The 17,465-nt window shown below is 38.9% G+C and overlaps 2 protein-coding genes across 4 annotated transcripts; both read right to left on the reverse strand.

The window, feature by feature from the left end:
* Positions 1–1,953: 1,953 nt before the first annotated feature.
* Positions 1,954–13,597, reverse strand: heca (hdc homolog, cell cycle regulator). Of its 3 annotated transcripts, XR_014200363.1 has the most exons (5): positions 13,156–13,597; positions 10,618–11,727; positions 8,640–8,794; positions 5,452–8,543; positions 1,954–4,738 (listed from the first exon to the last, which is right to left on the reverse strand). XR_014200363.1 is itself a non-coding variant. In XM_082148252.1 (4 exons), exons 1-4 carry the CDS (start codon positions 13,346–13,348, stop codon positions 8,379–8,381), a joined length of 1,623 nt encoding a protein of 540 aa, XP_082004378.1. In that variant the 5' UTR covers positions 13,349–13,597; the 3' UTR covers positions 1,954–8,378. The 3 variants fall into 3 exon arrangements, 2 of the variants coding, with proteins under 2 accessions (XP_082004378.1, XP_082004379.1); XM_082148252.1 differs by having other exon boundaries at positions 1,954–8,543; XM_082148253.1 differs by having other exon boundaries at positions 1,954–8,543; positions 13,192–13,590.
* A 397-nt stretch (positions 13,598–13,994) lies between these two features.
* abracl (ABRA C-terminal like) lies at positions 13,995–17,147 on the reverse strand. Its single transcript, XM_082148342.1, has 3 exons — positions 17,037–17,147; positions 16,202–16,270; positions 13,995–15,404 (listed from the first exon to the last, which is right to left on the reverse strand). The coding sequence occupies exons 1-3, from the start codon at positions 17,101–17,103 to the stop codon at positions 15,220–15,222; spliced, it is 321 nt and encodes a 106-aa protein (XP_082004468.1). The 5' UTR covers positions 17,104–17,147; the 3' UTR covers positions 13,995–15,219.
* Between the last annotated feature and the right edge of the window lie 318 nt (positions 17,148–17,465).

Consider the following 17,465-nt stretch of genomic DNA (forward strand, 5'->3'; position numbering starts at 1 on the left):
ATTCATCTTTGTCTCTAGGATATGTACAAAAAACCTTTAAGCTGGCTATGATTAAACCGCTTGTTAAAAAAACGCAACTTAATCCTACAGAGTTAGTCAATTACAGGCTGATCTCAAATTTACATTTACATTTACATTTATTCATTTAGCTGACGCTTTTATCCAAAGCGACTTACAATTGCTATATGTCAGAGGTCGCACGCCTCTGGAGCAACTAGGGGTTAAGTGACATACAATAAATGTGGGACAGCTCAGGGACACATTGGTGTCTCACAGTGGATTCGAACCCGGGTCTCTCACACCAAAGGCATGTGTCTTGCTCAGGGACACATTGGTGTCTCACAGTGGATTCGAACCCGGGTCTCTCACACCAAAGGCATGTGTCTTATCCATTGCGCCACCACCCCCCTCAAATCTACCCTTTCTGTCAAAGATACTAGAAAAGGTAGTATCTTCACAACTATGTTCCATTTTAGAAAGAAATGATATCTGCGAGGATTTTCAGTCAGGATTTAGACCGTACCATAGTACTGAGACACCTCTCATTAGAGTCACAAATGATTTGCTCTTATCATCCGATCGTGGTTGTATCTCTCTATTGGTGTTACTCGATATTAGTGCTGCATTTTACACTATTGACCACAACATTCTTTTAAATAGACTTGAAAATTATGTTGGCATTAGTGGAATTGCATTAGCATGGTTTAAATCATACTTATCTGACCGTTATCAGTTTGTAGCAGTAAATGAAGAGATGTCTTATCGGTCACAAGTTCAATATGGCGTACCACAAGGCTCAGTACTAGGACCACTGCTGTTCACTCTGTACATGCTACCATTAGGAGATATCATTAGGAAGCATGGAATTAGCTTTCACTGTTATGCCGATGATACTCAGCTCTATATTTCTTCACAATCTAACGAAAACTACCAATTCACAAAATTAATGGAATGCATAGCTGATATAAAAAATTGGATGACTAGTAATTTCCTACTACTAAATTCTGAAAAAAACAGAGATTCTAATTATTGGACAAAAAACGTCCTCACGTAATAACCTAGAATACTGTCTAACACTTGATGGCTGCTCTGTTAAGTCTTCGTCGTCGGTTAGGAACCTGGGTGTGCTCTTTGATACCAATCTTTCATTTGAAAGTCACGTGTCTAGTATCTGTAAAACCTAATTTTTCCATCTTAAAAATATATCTAAATTATGCCATATACTCTCATTGACAAATGCGGAACAATTAGTTCATGTGTTCATGACCTCAAGGCTAGATTATTGTAATGCTCTACTGGGTGGTTGCCCTGCACGCTTAATTAACAAACTACAGCTGGTCCAAAACGCAGCAGCTCGAGTTCTTACCAGAACCAGGAAGTATGACCATATTAGCCCTGTTCTGTCAACACTGCATTGGCTCCCTATTAAACATCGTATACATTTTAAAATATTGCTGATTACTCACAAAGCACTAAATGGTTTAGCTCCACAGTACTTGAGGGAGCTCTTAACGCATTATAGTCCTTCACGTCTATTGCGATCTCAAAATTCCGGCCAGTTGATAATACCTAGAATATCAAAATCAACTGCTGGCGGTAGATCCTTCTCCTATTTAGCACCAAAACTTTGGAGCAGTCTTCCTTTGTCCGGGAAGCAGACACACTCTGTCAGTTCAAAGCTAGACTAAAAACACATCTCTTTGACCTAGCATACACATAACACATTATAAACTTCTATAATTCAATGGTAGGCTGCATAGATCAGGTCATCCGGAACCGGGAACACTTCCCATAAATACTGATGTACTCGTTACATCATGAGAAGAATGGCATCTACGCTAATTTTTGTGTTTTTGTTTATCCCGAGGTTTTTTCTGCAGCCTGCCGGATCCAGGCTGTATCCAGATCTGATGAAGAACCTGCGCCTGGACCCGATGTCATAGCGGGGTGCTAAAGTGCCAACTAGTTTCTCCTTATGGAGGATCCCTTTACCACTCTACAGATAAAGCGTTGTCAGGAAAATTCGGTTCGCGTATCTACCCCGAAGTGATAAAATTCTGTATCAAAATGTTAGGGCCAGACAAGTAGTTTTTTAAGGCTTGGTTTGTAGGGAATTACAAACCTGCGCACATATATTCAAACGCGCATACCAATAGACTGAACTCGTAATACGCATGTGCACGCCATCAGCATTCTCACAGGATTCGCGTTTAAAGTCTGTGTAGTTTCATGTTAAAACGGTGTTGTGTTAGCAGCCCCTAAGTTAATAACTAATGATCGTTGCGACGGAAGTGAATCAATCAAATTAACTTTAGCTGGAAAATAACTTTATTCAAGAACTGCTATAAAGCCAAAACAATCTCTGTTACTTTAAACTATCCTTGGATCTCTGTAAAGCTGCTTTGGAACAATCAACATTGTTAAAAGCGCTATATAAATGAAGATGACTTGACTAATGCTCATGGGTAGCCTAAATGGGTTCCATTCAGACCTTAACATTAAGTATTTTACCGTTATGTGTCAAAAAGATTCAACAAGACATTTTCACCTGGCTATACCCAATGTTTAGATCTGTTGTGGTGTTTATGCAAATTAGCACATACAGTGGGGAGAACAAGTATTTGAAACACTGCCGATTTTGCAGGTTTTCCCACTTACAAAGCATGTAGAAGTCTGTAATTTTTATCATAGGTATTTTTTAACCGTGAGTGACGGAATCTAAAAAAATAAAATCCAGAATATCACATTGTATGATTTTTAAGTAATTATTTTGCATTTTATCGCATGACATAAGTATTTGATACATCAGAAAAGCAGAACTTAATATTTGGTACAGAAACCTTTGATTTCAATTACAGAGATCATACGTTTCCTGTAGTTCTTGACCAGGTTTGCACACACTGCAGCAGGGATTTTAGCCCACTCCTCCATACAGACCTTCTCCAGATCCTTCAGATTTCGGGGCTGTCGCTGGGCAATACGGACTTTCAGCTCCCTCCAAAGATTTTCTATTGGGTTCAGATCTGGAGACTGGCTAGGCCACTGCAGGACCTTGAGATGCTTCTTACGGAGCCACTCCTTAGCTGCCCTGGCTGTGTGTTTCGGGTCGTTGTCATGCTGGAAGACCCAGCCACGACCCATCTTCAATGCTCTTACTGAGGGAAGGAGGTTGTTGGCCAAGATCTTGCGATACATGGCCCCATCCATCCTCCCCTCAATACGGTGCAGTCGTCCTGTCCCATTTGCAGAAAGCATCCCCAAAGAATGATGTTTCCACCTCCATGCTTCACGGTTGGGATGGTGTTCTTGGGGTTGTACTCATCTTTCTTCTTCCTCCAAACAAGGCAAGTGGAGTTTAGACCAAAAAGCTCTATTTTTGTCTCATCAGACCACATGACCTTCTCCCATTCCTCCTCTGGATCATCCAGATGGTCATTGGCAAACTTCAGACGGGCCTGGACATGCGCTGGCTTGAGCAGGGGGACCTTGTGTTCGCTGCAGGATTTTAATCCATGACAGCGTAGTGTGTTACTAATGGTTTTCTTTGAGACTGTGGTCCCAGCCCTCTTCAGGTCATTCACCAGGTCCTGCCGTGTAGTTCTGGGCTGATCCCTCACCTTCCTCATGATCATCGATGCCCCACGAGGTGAGATCTTACATGGTGCCCCAGACCGAGGGAGATTGACCGTCATCTTGAACTTCTTCCATTTTCGAATAATTGCGCCAACAGTTGTTGCCTTTTCACCAAGCTGCTTGCCTATTGTCCTGTAGCGTGTAGCCCATCCCAGCCTTGTGCAGGTCTACAATTTTATCCCTGATGTCCTTACACAGCTCTCTGGTCTTGGCCATTGTGGAGAGGTTGGAGTCTGTTTGATTGAATGTGTGGACAGGTGTCTTTTATACAGGTAACGAGTTCAAACAGGTGCAGTAAATACAGGTAATGAGTGGAGAACAGCAGGGCTTCTTAAAGAAAAACTAACAGGTCTGTGAGAGCCGGAATTCTTACTGGTTGGTAGGTGATCAAATACTTATGTCATGCAATAAAATGCAAATTATTTAAAAATCATACAGTGTGATTTTCTGGATCTTTGGATTTTTAGATTCCGTCTCTCACAGTTGAAGTGTACCTATGATAAAAATTACAGGCCTCTACATGCTTTGTAAGTAGGAAAACCTGCAAAATCGGCAGTGTATAAAATACTTGTTCTTTCCACTGTAGGTAATTAGATTATAAACCGTTTGTCCATGTTAACAAACAATTAAAAAAAACTTGTAATACATTTTTTGTTTGTCTTGATGTAAGTAATCAACTCAGTAATTTTCATGGTGATATCTAAAGGTTAAATTTTTTACCCTATTCACGTAAGAAAAAGAATGAACAGGCGTATGAAAAGGCTATATTAGTCTTTTTCAAAACTTTCCCCTATGGGATTCCTCTGGGCTTTTTTTTCCCTTACTCAGGAAATATTGAGGATACAAAATCAGTTGAGTTTGCTTCTGTTGCAATTTGTTCAAGGTTGACCCCCATTTGGCTTAAAATGACTGGAGTGAACTCGATGATTCAGGGAGCAGGCTACACAGTGAACTCGACGATTCAGGGAGCAGGCTGCACAGTGAACTCGACGATTCAGGGAGCAGGCTACACAGTGAACTCAACGATTCAGGGAGCAGGATACACAGTGAACTCGACGATTCAGGGAGCAGGCTACACAGTGAACTCGACGATTCAGGGAGTAGGCTACACAGTGAACTCAACGATTCAGGGAGCAGGATACACAGTGACTACGTTTACATGCAGCCAATATCCGGGTTATGGTCGGGTTAGAGTCACTATTTGGGTTTCTGAAACATTCGGAATAACGCGTTTACATGCGTGAGCAGAGAGAGTTACTCCTGTATACATGGAATTTACAATATCCCGATGTAAACGGCGACGCGCGGTTAGCGTCTGGACGTACGGACTTCCTTAAGACGCAATATGCGTCATTTCCGATTCTTTTTCCTGTATCCAAAGACAACAACAACAGCAGCAGCACGCGGATAATGAATAGTTCGGGGCAGATAGCGATCGCCTTTGTTTGCGCTTTCCTCCTCGCTCCAAAAGTGTGGTGCTGTGCTGCGTCTCGCCATGTTTACCTCTACTTCTTGTTTACTTCCGGTATACTGCACGCGGGTTTCTGTATGCGCCGTCCCTACTCAAAAGACCAAGATTCCTTGCGAATAGAACATGCGCAGAACACAAATCAATGTCCCTTTTGATGGGGATATGCCGATACGCGTTTACATGACCAATTATTCGGGTTAGAAAGGGGGTACCCCAGGTATAATATCCGGGTTTTTAAAAACCGGGATATGAGCATATCCGGGTTTTTGCCGGTGTTTACATGGCCGTGCGCGACCGGGTTATTGCTAATATCCCGGTTTTGAACGGGTTATTGGCTGCATGTAAACGTAGTTAGTGAACTCGATGATTCAGGGAGCAGGATACACAGTGAACTCGATGATTCAGGGAGCAGGCTACACAGTGAACTCCGAAAAAATGCTACGCTTGAGCAAACAGTTTGTGAATAGGTTACTACAAATGATGACCGTGAATAAAATATAATATTCAGAAGTAAACAGTGTAGCTGACAGAGTGTTTATGTCAGAAATCAGAATGTTTATTTTTAAACCACAACCTTCTTGGGGCTTCTTTTACCGATACAACCCTCTAATGTCAGAATGTTTATTATATATTAATATATATATATATATTTATTTATTTATTTATTTAACGATATCTTTTGCATTTCTAATCCAAACAACGTCAAACTTGGCACTGCACTTACTCGTGCCCGTAGTGAGACACCTGTCAAGTTTGAAATCCATCGGACTAACGGTTCGAGAGATATGCGAATAACAGACATACTGACTGACAGACAGACAGACGTTTCTGTAATTTATAGATATAGCCAGCCCTAGCAATAACAATAATAAAGAACCTTAAATTATATTCTGGAAAATCTTTTAGAGAAAAGATTTAGATTCATGATGAATAATGTTAACTGCTGTCCACATTTAACTCTTATTGCACACCATGATTTTTTTACCCAAGCAGCAGCAGCAGTTTCCATGGCAACAGCCATAAAAGCAGCTTTCATGCTTACACTGTTCAGAATGATTCCGTGTCTATACCTGCAAGTAGATGTATTGACCTGCATTTATTTATATAAATGCTGTCACATCATTTTCCGTTCTGGGTTACACATCCTGTACCTCACAGACCTTGTACACATACTAGCAGAGCAGATTTGACTAGATACCCATATCGTTTGGGCATATATGGTTCTACCGCTTCCCTCTAAGTGCACAAAGAAGCCACCTTTGTCCTAAAAAAATGCACAAACAGACACAAACATCTTCTGTTGGAACAAACTAGATTTTGTACAAAAAAGAAGAAGAAAAAAGAAGAAGATTCAGAGTAAGTCAGAGAATTTTATACCTGCAGGCAATCCCAGCTTCTAACAGAATGTGAATATGTATCAGAAGTCATGGTCATGAGTGGGAATGAGGAAGCCAGCGGGTCTGTACTAAACTTGACCTTTAGCCTGAAGCATAAAATATAGATGCATTAAAAAAAAATACACACATTAAAAAATGGTGTTCACAATGCTTTGTGTAGACAACAGTGTAAACTTCAGATTGTCTGATCTTGAATTACGTTGTCTTTGAAAACACTGCTATAGGGTTAGTTAGTATGAAGATGTAAAAGTGGCAGAGGGTTACCTTTTTAAAGATGTATAGCCTACTGTCCTAAAGACAGTTTATACGGCAACACAAAAATAACCTTTTAATTGACTTTTCACACTACATTTGTACATGAATCTGATGTTTACACAACACTGTTTTCGACTAAAAACGGAAAAGCGTTTTGGCCGTTAATTTACACGACAATGGCATTTTGGCAGCCTGAAAACGCAAACTTTTGAAATCGGGTTTCAAAACGCAAGTCTCCATGTAAACAACAAAAACGCAAATTTGTGAAAACGATGACGTCATGCGCATGCATATTACATGTTCAGTCTATAGACTTATGTAGCCCCGCCCCTTTTCAGCGCTGCATTCATTGTGTTCCGGTTTGTGTTTCCACAGCATGAAGGTAAGATTTTACGGATTTATGAATGAACCGTTCCTTTTAAAATCTTCCATACATACTGACATTTGTTATGACAGTGCTTGTTTCTCTGGCACATAAGGTCTATAGGCATGTAATGTTTCTTTAAAAAAATGACATCGCCAACTACTGGCCTGGCATGCATAATACAGCGTTTTTAGTTGTTTTCGTGGATCCTTGAGAATGTTCCTTGTTGGATCATTTTGACAACGTTGTCGTCTGTATGCGAAAAAAGCAAAGGATTCACGTTTCCATTTTTAGTACACATTGTCGTGTAAGCATAACTTGAGCATAGCGGAGTTGAGTTCACAAGGCAAATGATAGTCTAAAATACTTATTTTTGGCTTCTGTATGGTAGTATAATCCTCATGATATATATTATCTCTAGAGGCTTTAAAATGTAAATCTTTTGCAGAAATATGGCCAACAACAGACCAGCACCAGCAGATCCAATGGTATGGTAAACATTAACTAACAATTATAGATGCTTGTTGTATGGATTTTTTATGGATGCTTTATCATTATACAATAACAAACATGCCTTAGTTCCTGTTTCCACAAGAGTTATCTTTTTTTTTTTTTTTGCACATTTTAAATGTATTTATATATAAATATATAAAAATTATTTATATATTTCTCTCACTCAATAAATGGCTTTGTTTTCCAAGATTCACAAACCGAAGGTTGTTCACATAAGAGCACCTCTTGATTACTTTATCAAAGAAGCTGCTTCATCTGCAATACTGATGTTCATAGAGCACTGCTATTTGATATGGAAAACAGGAATTATGTATACAGGCTCTGGGCGGAATGAGATTGAGATAAAAATAAATTTAAAAAAAAAACTGACCAAGCCTTGGATTAATTAATAATCACTGTGAAAAAGGAAGGACCCTTTTATGTATTTTATTGTTTTCTTGATTTTTGTACAAAAGAGCAAATTTGGCATACAGAGATACATTCACTTGTCACAGTATTGTTGTTGCTTTGTTTTTTTAAATGCAAGCTCAAACATTTCAAGGATGGCGTTAGAATATACGCAAAAGCACACCCTTTCTCTTAATAAAAGACGTGCTCTCCGACGTAACGGTGTATGCTTTGATTCTTTCTATTTTGTTCCTAAAGAGAACTAAGCTCACACAAAGTGTCGACAAGAGCCCAAAATAAGTAATTCTATGAATAGAAAAAACAGGGAAAAAATACTAGCATGCAAATGCAACTTTTGTCAATAAGCTTCAAGAACTTTGAACGAAGAGAATGGCTTTACAAAGTGATAGTCCAGATTGCCACAGTGAGGACACTGCTGTACATTGCTGTACTCTGAGAAATACTGCATGCCCACACGTACATCTATGACCGGTTTCCCACAATGCTTGCAGTTGAGCCGTGCCTAGGCAGACAAAGAGGAGTGACATTTTAGTAATATAGCAATATGTAATATTAAATGATATGTTATATTGTTTCTGAGCATGAACAGATTCATTACCTGGCAGCATGGCGATGCCGCCAGTATGTCGTATGTGTACATTGTGCCCAGCTGGTGCCAGCTTCCATCCCACCTAGACTTGCACTTTATACACACGATTTTGTGTACTCCTTCCAGGCAGTCCACACAGATGGCATAAAGGTGCATCAGCCTCCCTTTAGAACATAAACAGAAAACCCTTTTAAACTGCAATTAGCCTCTAATTAATGAAAATATATTCTAATAGGGATTTAATTATATGCCATGATCAAAGCATTATTTTCTGTCACAGCTGCTTTGCTTCTTTAGAAAAAAGGTTCATTTTATTCCCAATCAATTTGGTACTTTGCCTCAAAATCCTTGCTTTAGTCTTCAGCAGCAGTCATATTTCATTCTCAAATGCTATACTTGAAATGTTTTTGCTATGGTAAAATGATTATCATGTAGAGTTTGTCATCGGACTCAGCTCAATGCCATTTAATAAAAATGGTGAAGCTGGAAATGGAAAGGTTTTTGCTGTTCTTGCTATTTTATCTGAAATGAATGGTGTGCCTGCAATGCAATTCTTTCTAACCAGGGCAAAAACAACAGACTCAACAAAAAGAATGCGAAAAGAAGGATAAGACTCTTATGACCCTCTTTTATAAATCTTACATTGAGTCTGTAATCTGTATTAATATTTTCTATAATATGTTGGTTTGGCAATCTTACTATCAAGGCTAAAAATGCTCTGTCTAGAATAGTGAAGGTAAGTAGCAACATTTTAGACGTTGAGCAAAGTAGCCTCACCGACCTGACCAATAGACAGGTGGTACGGAAAGCCAAATCTATTTAATCAATTAGAGCCCATGCCTTTTACTCTGAGTTTGAGACCCTACCCTCCGGCTCACGGTTTCCATTTCCTTTAGTTAAGAGCAATAGATATACATACTAATTTATTCCCACAGCCATTTCTCTACTAAATTTAGGCAATGGAGGTGGTGAGTAGGATCAGCAGGTTATTCACGGTCAGTGTATTGTTTTTACATTACATGTTTTTTAATGGTTGTCTGTCCGTATACCTTGCCGTAAAACGAATTGCCCCCTGGGGGACATAAATAAAAAACCAACTGACCAATACGAAAAACAAGGCAATGACTGACATTTTTATTTTAGGAATACTGATAATATCATTACCATAAACACATCAATACTACAAATTTGTCCGATAATTATTTTCACGTTATGGCTGATAATAAATAAATGGTCAATATTAAAATTCTATACTTTTTTCCCCCTCTAGTTAAAAATAAAGCATTCGATTTGCTAGAGATTACATTTAGCAGTGTTACTGAATTGTTAGTGTTTTTTAAGATTAACTTTGAGTGTTAGATGATGGCAAAGGTTATCTAAATGTAAAAATAGGAGAAATAAGCATGAACTATTAAATATCGAATATCTGCCAATACTGATGAAATAAAATAAACAATTCCAAATATCATCCAGTAACTGATATGATACTCATATATATATATATATATATATATATATATATATATATATATATATATATATATATATATATATATATACACACACAAATATAGCAAATACATATATTAAAATTCTCAAAAATCTAACCTTTCATCGAAGTAAAACAATCTCATTATGAAATAAATGTTTTTCTCCAAAACACATTATATATAATGATTTATAATATGTTAATTATAAATATAAAATTTCATACATTTGATAAAGCATTGATGATGTTGAAGTGACTGCACAACAAAGTTTGGAGACACTGAACATATGAAGATACATTTTATTGAAAGTAAACAGAATTACAGTTAAAATGAATTCTGTAAATCTTTGTAATTTATGAATGAATTCATTTAGATTTCAACAGATATTCTTTGCTGTGCGAGCTGAGACGTTTATGGGACACTAATGAAGAATAACTTTCCCACCCTAATATTTTCAAGAGAAAACCCTTTCAAGTGTGAATAGTGGATTCGCTCACCTTGTAAGTGGCAAGGTACATCATACTCAATCTCATCATGGCGTGAAGGGCTCAGGAACAGCGTTCCATCCACTAAAGGGAACTGCTCGAAGATGGGCAGGGTGTGATGGCAAAGGGCACAGTTCACCACATTGCGGTGACTCGCACTGAGCGCAGAGAGGATGAACTTCCTGAGATCCTCTCCCTGCCCGGCTTGGGCATCGTCCTCCATTCGCACATGATATGTGTTGAGCTTGTGGCGGGGAATGTGTGTGAGCAGCTCTGAAAGATCCAGCCTCCTCAGGAACTGCACAGGGTTGTCTCCGGGAGAAAGTCGAGGGAGGCACATGTTGGCGGCTCCCTGCTCAAGGTGAGCCCCACGTGCCACCAGACCTCCGGACAGCAAATGCCTCCTGTGGCCTTCTGTGTGAACCGCATTCTTTAGAAACTCGCCCAGGTGCCTTGAGCTGCGCGGGCCACCGAGGGACGGGGGGAGAAATGAGGCGAAGCCCGACGGAGGGGACTGAGCGGGGGATTCGCATGGGGAGCGGAGCCCATGGGAAACCACGCCGATGGCATTGGGAGGACCGGCGTGACATCTCTCCTGAGAGTTCTGCCAATCTACCGATTGTCTGCGAGACAGTTCCTGACAGGAGCCACGGTGAGCTAGCTTATGGCTTGCAGATGATTTCCCTTTCTTGGGCTCATCGGCAACTTCCGGCCCAACTCCGCCGCAAGCGCCACCTACAGAGGCACCACAGCTGGGCTTCCCGCTCCCTTTCTCTGGCATCTTTTTCTTGCGCTCGTCATGCATGCGTTTCACCTGGTACCAGTCAGTGTCTTTTTTCAGGTGTCCCTGGCCACAGCGACAGGAGCAGAAGCGGAAGGCTAGATCGTAGCCCTTTTTGGTCCACATGTTCTGTCGGCACTGCTTCTCGTTCCAGCTGCGGGCCCGGCCGATGCAGTTGAACTGCACCAGGATGCTGCTCTCCCACTCATAGAAGCACTGTAGGTGCATCCAATTGCCGTAGGGGCAGAGTTCACTGTTGCACACCACACGCTGGTAGTCGTCCTTCTCAAGGTCAACGGGACGGCCCAGACTGCACACTAATGGGGTGGCACATGTGGCCTCTGCCAAACACAATGACGATTATATTAACTTAGGCTTAATGCAATGGAATAGCTCACATAAAAATGACACTTCTTTCATCATTTACTCACTCTCACGTGGTTCCAAACCTGTATGACTTTCTTTCTTCAGTGGAACGGAAAAAGAGATGTCAGAATTATGTGCTTTCATTGTAGGTGAAGAAAGGATGCAATGAAAGTAAATGGTGACAGAGCCTAACATATTTTTTTGTGCCCCAGGAAAGTCATATGAAGCTTGTAACAACATGAGGGTGAGGAAATGATGCCAGAATTGACATTTCTGGTTGAACTGTTGCTTTAAGGGAAAATATCTGTAATGCAGTTTACAATGGCTTATATTATACACTAAATAAATATGTACATCTATTTATAGATAGTGTGATTCAAGCTGCTTTATTGGCAGATTGTTCAGTGTCAGTAAATTCAATACATCATTTCGATTCATAATAACTCTGTGGGTGCAAATCCCACTCAAAAAGAAAAAAACATTACACAACACTCCTGTGAATGAAGTTGAAGTGTGTCCCATGAGAGACAGAGAAAGACAATTATACAACACAGTGGTGTTCCATGAGTGCTGTTTTTCTGTTTGAATCACTCCACTTCAAAGTGTTCACTACCTTTCAAACCAGACTAGTAAAGCATAAAGTGAAAGAACTGTGAAAGTTCTATAGCAAAGTTCTATAAATCCGGCTGCAGCAAAGAGCATGTTGGTGTTTTCTCTAGCTCAGAGTGGGTTTTTCTCACTAATGTTAAAATTCTCGCTATGTTAAACTTAAAATTAAAACACAGAGTGGATCCGGGTGATTAAAGAACGTTCTGCTCCTCTCATAAAAGTAGTTCCAATACAGATTTCAGTCTACATTACTTAATGACACACAAAAGTTTTTTCTTAACGATTTTTGTTTGTGGTGAAGACATTAACAAACTAATTGAGCAATAATAATAATAATAATAATAAACACAATATCATGCTGTAGTACTACTAAATACGAAAAGAGCTATGATTACCTGCGCCCTGACATTCCATTGTTCATAGCTGCCACTCAAAAGATATAACACCACTTCCATTTCCTCAGGAGCCATAGCCATTCAATGCATTATTAAACACTCTACCTGCTCATCATTACAGTGAAGATATGACATGCCATTACACAACACAGACACAGACACAGACACACACACACACACACACACACACACACAGCATTTTATCTCCAAATCACATGCAACTCTATGCCAAGTGTATTCACCCTTGAGCAAGGCCTACACAACCACCTTACAGTGCAGGACGATAAGTGGGAGTTGTAATCATTCTGATGGCGATGACACACACACACAAAACAAGTTGCTACAAGTGAGAGAACGTTAGAATGAAGGTAAGGCGCGCGCACTTTCAGGGAAACGTACCGTCATATAGAACATTCACTGAAGTGACGTTCTTACCGCTTATGCTGTCGCTCGGCGGACCCGCTGTCGCTCCAGTCAACACCGAGGCAGTTCCTCCTGTAACCGCAGACGCACAGGCTCCATTTTCTTGCTCGTCCCCGCTACTATTCGTGCGTTTATTTCTCTTCCCCTTGTTGCTTTTTTGGTTGGGCATAATGGAGCGCTCAGTATGAATGCAGCCTGTCAGCGACCGCCATCGAGCATTTCTGCGGATATCATGTCGAGGGTGCTTGACGAATCCACTGCGAATCTTAATGCACGTTAGATGCAGATGTTATAGTTCGATTATCATCCTCCAGATTTCTGCAGGCAGTCTTGACAGCAGAGGTACACCATGAAGAAGGCGTGTCCCTCTCTTGTTTTGATTCCTGCTCTGAAGAGAGAATGTTCCTCTGGCCCCGCCTCCATCTCTGATCCAGACCCAGTGCTCAGTTATTAATAGCGCAGACTGAAGGGAGTCCCGAGCAAATAATCGACACACTGCTAAAATTATTTGAAAACCAAAAGTGATGAACGTGCTATTTGAGCAATTATCTTCCTTTTGCTGATCATGGTTAATTTTTTTAAAACAAGGTTCTAATTAGAACCTAACATGTTTTGTTGTGTTTTTTCAGCTAGACGCTATTAGAAAAGTTCTACAAAGAACATTTGACTCGTTTTTTACTTTGAATTCAAAATCAGGTTCTCTAAAAGTCCAGTTTAACCTGGCTCATTTATTTCAAAGGTAAAAACAACATAGGCTTTTAATTGCACCATCCAGGTCTATAATCCAGTATTGGTCATGAATTTGAAAGATAAAGTGTTTTAAATCCAGTTCATTTATTTATATGACAGAGTTTATTGCAATTTTCAATAAACTGTCTCCAGCCATTCTGAAAGCAGATGAAACATCACAAGACAGAAATCAAAGACAGCAACACAGAAATCCACATACTACAAATTGGAAATTTCAAGTCAGATTAAAATGTTGAGGTATGGATGCAGTAGATTCATACATTTATCTATAAAAAAAGAAAATGAAAAACTTTTTTTCAAGCTTATTCATGCTATATAGAACATACTTTTTAAAAACTTTTGCAAAGTAATGAATTATTCAAAATGAGTGCCTATGTGATTTCAGACACAGCCTCTCGTTTCTATTCCTGAGCATGAAATGGCACAAACTGCACCATTAGGAGTCCTATGTAACATTTGTACAGACATAGAACAAGAATAGCACAAGAACAATATGGGGATGTTTGTTTTCACAAGAGCTTTATAAAATATCACCCTGGAACAGTTCAGATGATTTGTCAAATTTGGTTCATTTCATTCCAGAAAATCATATAGCAGATAAATGTTACTTACTAATCATATTTATCAGCCTTTGACATGTTTTGGCACATATAACTTGAATGACTATGCATGAAATGAATAGTTTCACAGTAATGGTACTGCAAATCAAACAATCTCATGATTACTGTTGAAAGAGCAATTATGCAGTTGTTATACACGCCTAAAAATAAAGGCCCTTTATTGGCATTGATGGTTCCATGAAGAACCTTTAACATCCATGAAAACTTTCCATTCCACAAAAGGTTCAAATGTTTGTCACACTAAGAAAAGAAAATGGTTCTTTTTAAGTACTGTTTACTAAGGTTCTTTGGGGAATCAAAAATAGTTATTCTATAGCATTGCTGAAAAAAAAAAAAAAAACTTTATTTGTAAGAGTGTAGGGCAGGCAGAATTGAATGAATTGAATTCATTCAAAGTCCCAGAAACATAGTAACATGATCATGCACACTACTATAACTGTTATGATATATTTTAATGATATGGCTGTTTGAACAGGGAAAATTGCTACTTTTCAAAACAAACGTGTGTGCAAATCACTCCCCTGAGAGAAAAAAAAAATTGCTGTATAAAAATATTTCAATGAAGTATACAAAAATGTTACATTCAAGTATATTTCCATATCAAAATGTAGCAATGACATGTCAAAAACATTTGTACTTTTTCACTCAGGTTTAGAAAAGACTGTCAAACTCAGTCCTGCAGTAATATGACATCAACGTTGTCGTGGACTCCTTGGAGTAATAGCTCCCCTTCAAAAGTGATGATCTTCTTTCGCTTGGCCGCTTTCAGCGTTCCGACCAGGGCTTCAAAGAGGTTGGCGCACTGGTCATCATTAAACAAGACTCCAAATTTGACACTGATCTTTCCATCTGCGTCTGTGAGACAAGTAAGAGTGGTCAGGGTTCGCTCTAAATCATTCATTAAAAACGCTGAAAGTCTCACATTAACATTTATTACTTGTTAAAGCACTGAGACAATACAGAATCAGCGTTCGCAAATCTCAAGACCAGCGGGCAGGATGAGGAATCATCAGCCTGGTTTGAGTGAATAGGAAAGCCAAATACCACAAAGACACCTGCATTTGTATGCTGACTAACAGAAACTAAACTCATCACAGAACAAAGAATTTCTGATCATTCAAGGACTTGAGATTTCAGAATGAGCAGTACAGCTCCTCCTATTTCAATGTTTTAGTTTAAGCACTATATTTAGGCCACCAAACCAATATGCAAATTTGTGACATTGATCACCTAAAAACTTTTGTAGTCGGTCAGATGGTCTTCCATTAAAGCACAAGATGCACTTGGGATCATTTTCTAATCATGCTGCTGACATTGATGCAAAAAGGAGACACCAAATACTAAGACATTTTAAAATTAATGGAAATTTTCGATTCAACATTTTAAATTGTTAAAGGGATAGATCACCCAAAAATGAAAATAGTGTCATCAGTTACTCACCCTCATGTTGTTCCAAACCTGTATGAATTTCTTTAATGTGTTAAATAGAAGAAAGAAACTATTACAGGTTTGGAACAACTTGAGAGTGAGTAAATGATGACAGATCATTTTATAATTTGTAATGGGAAAAAAGGCAAAAAGATGCATTTTCACTAACAATTTTTAACTTTATCCCAAACAATTGTGTTGATCTAAAATAGTACAGGACTTACTTTTACTGCCCAGTCGACGAATCTCTTCAATGAGCAGCGTAACTTCATGTTCCACATTCATTTTTGCCACTGAAATTATACATGCATGTTATTAGTGTAAAGGCCTTCCTTTTTTATTACTCAATCTATATACTGTATTGCTCACAAATTAAGTAATTGAAAGTCTTTATTAAGATATAGGCATACTGATATTCCTGTTATCTATCTTAGAGTCTGGAATAATACATAATAGTTCATTTAATTGCGTCCTGACAATTATTAACAACAAACATGCTGAATAAATTGTTTAAAACTGATTTAGACATGCACGTTCTATTCACTATTTATTTAGCGCCCTCTCTGGACGAGATGAGAATTGCAACGCCGCACCCTACCGGCTTATTGCAGATGCTGAATAGAATTACTTATCTTAAATTTTGATTAAGGAAATAATACGTGTGGCCTGCATGATTAATACCATAGCGTGGGTTAGACATAATGAAGCATAATTAATAAACGCCTGGACGGCTTTCACAGCTGAGCACGAGGATTCTCATTTGATCAAGCAATGCGGAAGTGCCAATCTTAACACGGAAAGTGAAAGAAATGTGTGAAAATTTGTATTGAAGCATTTTGTGAATCACACAGGATTTGAATCTAATCATCACGCAGATTTAATTCCCTGAAATACACATAAATAAACCAAAAAACACTTTGTATTCGTAAAAGGCACTCACACCGCATTAAAGAGGCTTAATATAGATTCCATAACTCCACTGGGAAAACGTGTATTCGTTTAAATAATTAATTTAAATCATAAAACATTTGAAAGTAGTTATATGTTCGACCTACTTACCTCTGTGGTGTTTTTGCTCCGCCGCTCTGCAGACTATAGGCTGATTGAAACGAGAAAGCGCAACCATAGATGGCTTTGTGTGTGACGTCACATTAAACTGCCCCCTTTAGATTAACCTAGTTAGTAAGTAATTTGTTAACCTACAATGAATCGTTTGATACATTTGGAATGGCAGTAACCCTAATACTATGCCGCTTGGATGCCATACCTTTAACAAGCATTTAAGCAAACATTTTTAAGAGTTTCTGGACGTAAGGGTTTTGACGCGTATGCTTATGTAAAACATGTTGACATGTTGATTAAACTGCTGCTGTAATTGGCATCTGTAATTTTAATAATCTAAATCTGAGTTCCATAGCTTGTTTTGACAATTGATATGCAATACAAACAATTTGCAACTAAATGCAAATTTTATTGAATCAATACATA

The sequence above is a fragment of the Leuciscus leuciscus genome (genome assembly GCF_965113295.1).
Source record: "Leuciscus leuciscus genome assembly, chromosome: 19".
In the NCBI taxonomy this organism is placed as follows: domain Eukaryota; kingdom Metazoa; phylum Chordata; class Actinopteri; order Cypriniformes; family Leuciscidae; genus Leuciscus; species Leuciscus leuciscus.

Excerpts from the sequence above, each read along its gene's own strand:
- heca (XM_082148252.1), bottom strand. The coding sequence starts at position 13,348 with ATGCCCAACCAAAAAAGCAACAAGGGGAAGAGAAATAAACGCACGAAT. Across the intron at positions 8,795-10,617 it reads TGTACCTTGCCACTTACAAG|GGAGGCTGATGCACCTTTAT; the intron begins GTGAGCGAATCC and ends TATGTTCTAAAG. Across the intron at positions 8,544-8,639 it reads CGGCATCGCCATGCTGCCAG|GCACGGCTCAACTGCAAGCA; the intron begins GTAATGAATCTG and ends TTGTCTGCCTAG.
- abracl (XM_082148342.1), bottom strand. The coding sequence starts at position 17,103 with ATGGTTGCGCTTTCTCGTTTCAATCAGCCTATAGTCTGCAGAGCGGCG. Across the intron at positions 16,271-17,036 it reads GGAGCAAAAACACCACAGAG|TGGCAAAAATGAATGTGGAA; the intron begins GTAAGTAGGTCG and ends GTATAATTTCAG. Across the intron at positions 15,405-16,201 it reads TCGTCGACTGGGCAGTAAAA|ACGCAGATGGAAAGATCAGT; the intron begins GTAAGTCCTGTA and ends CTTGTCTCACAG.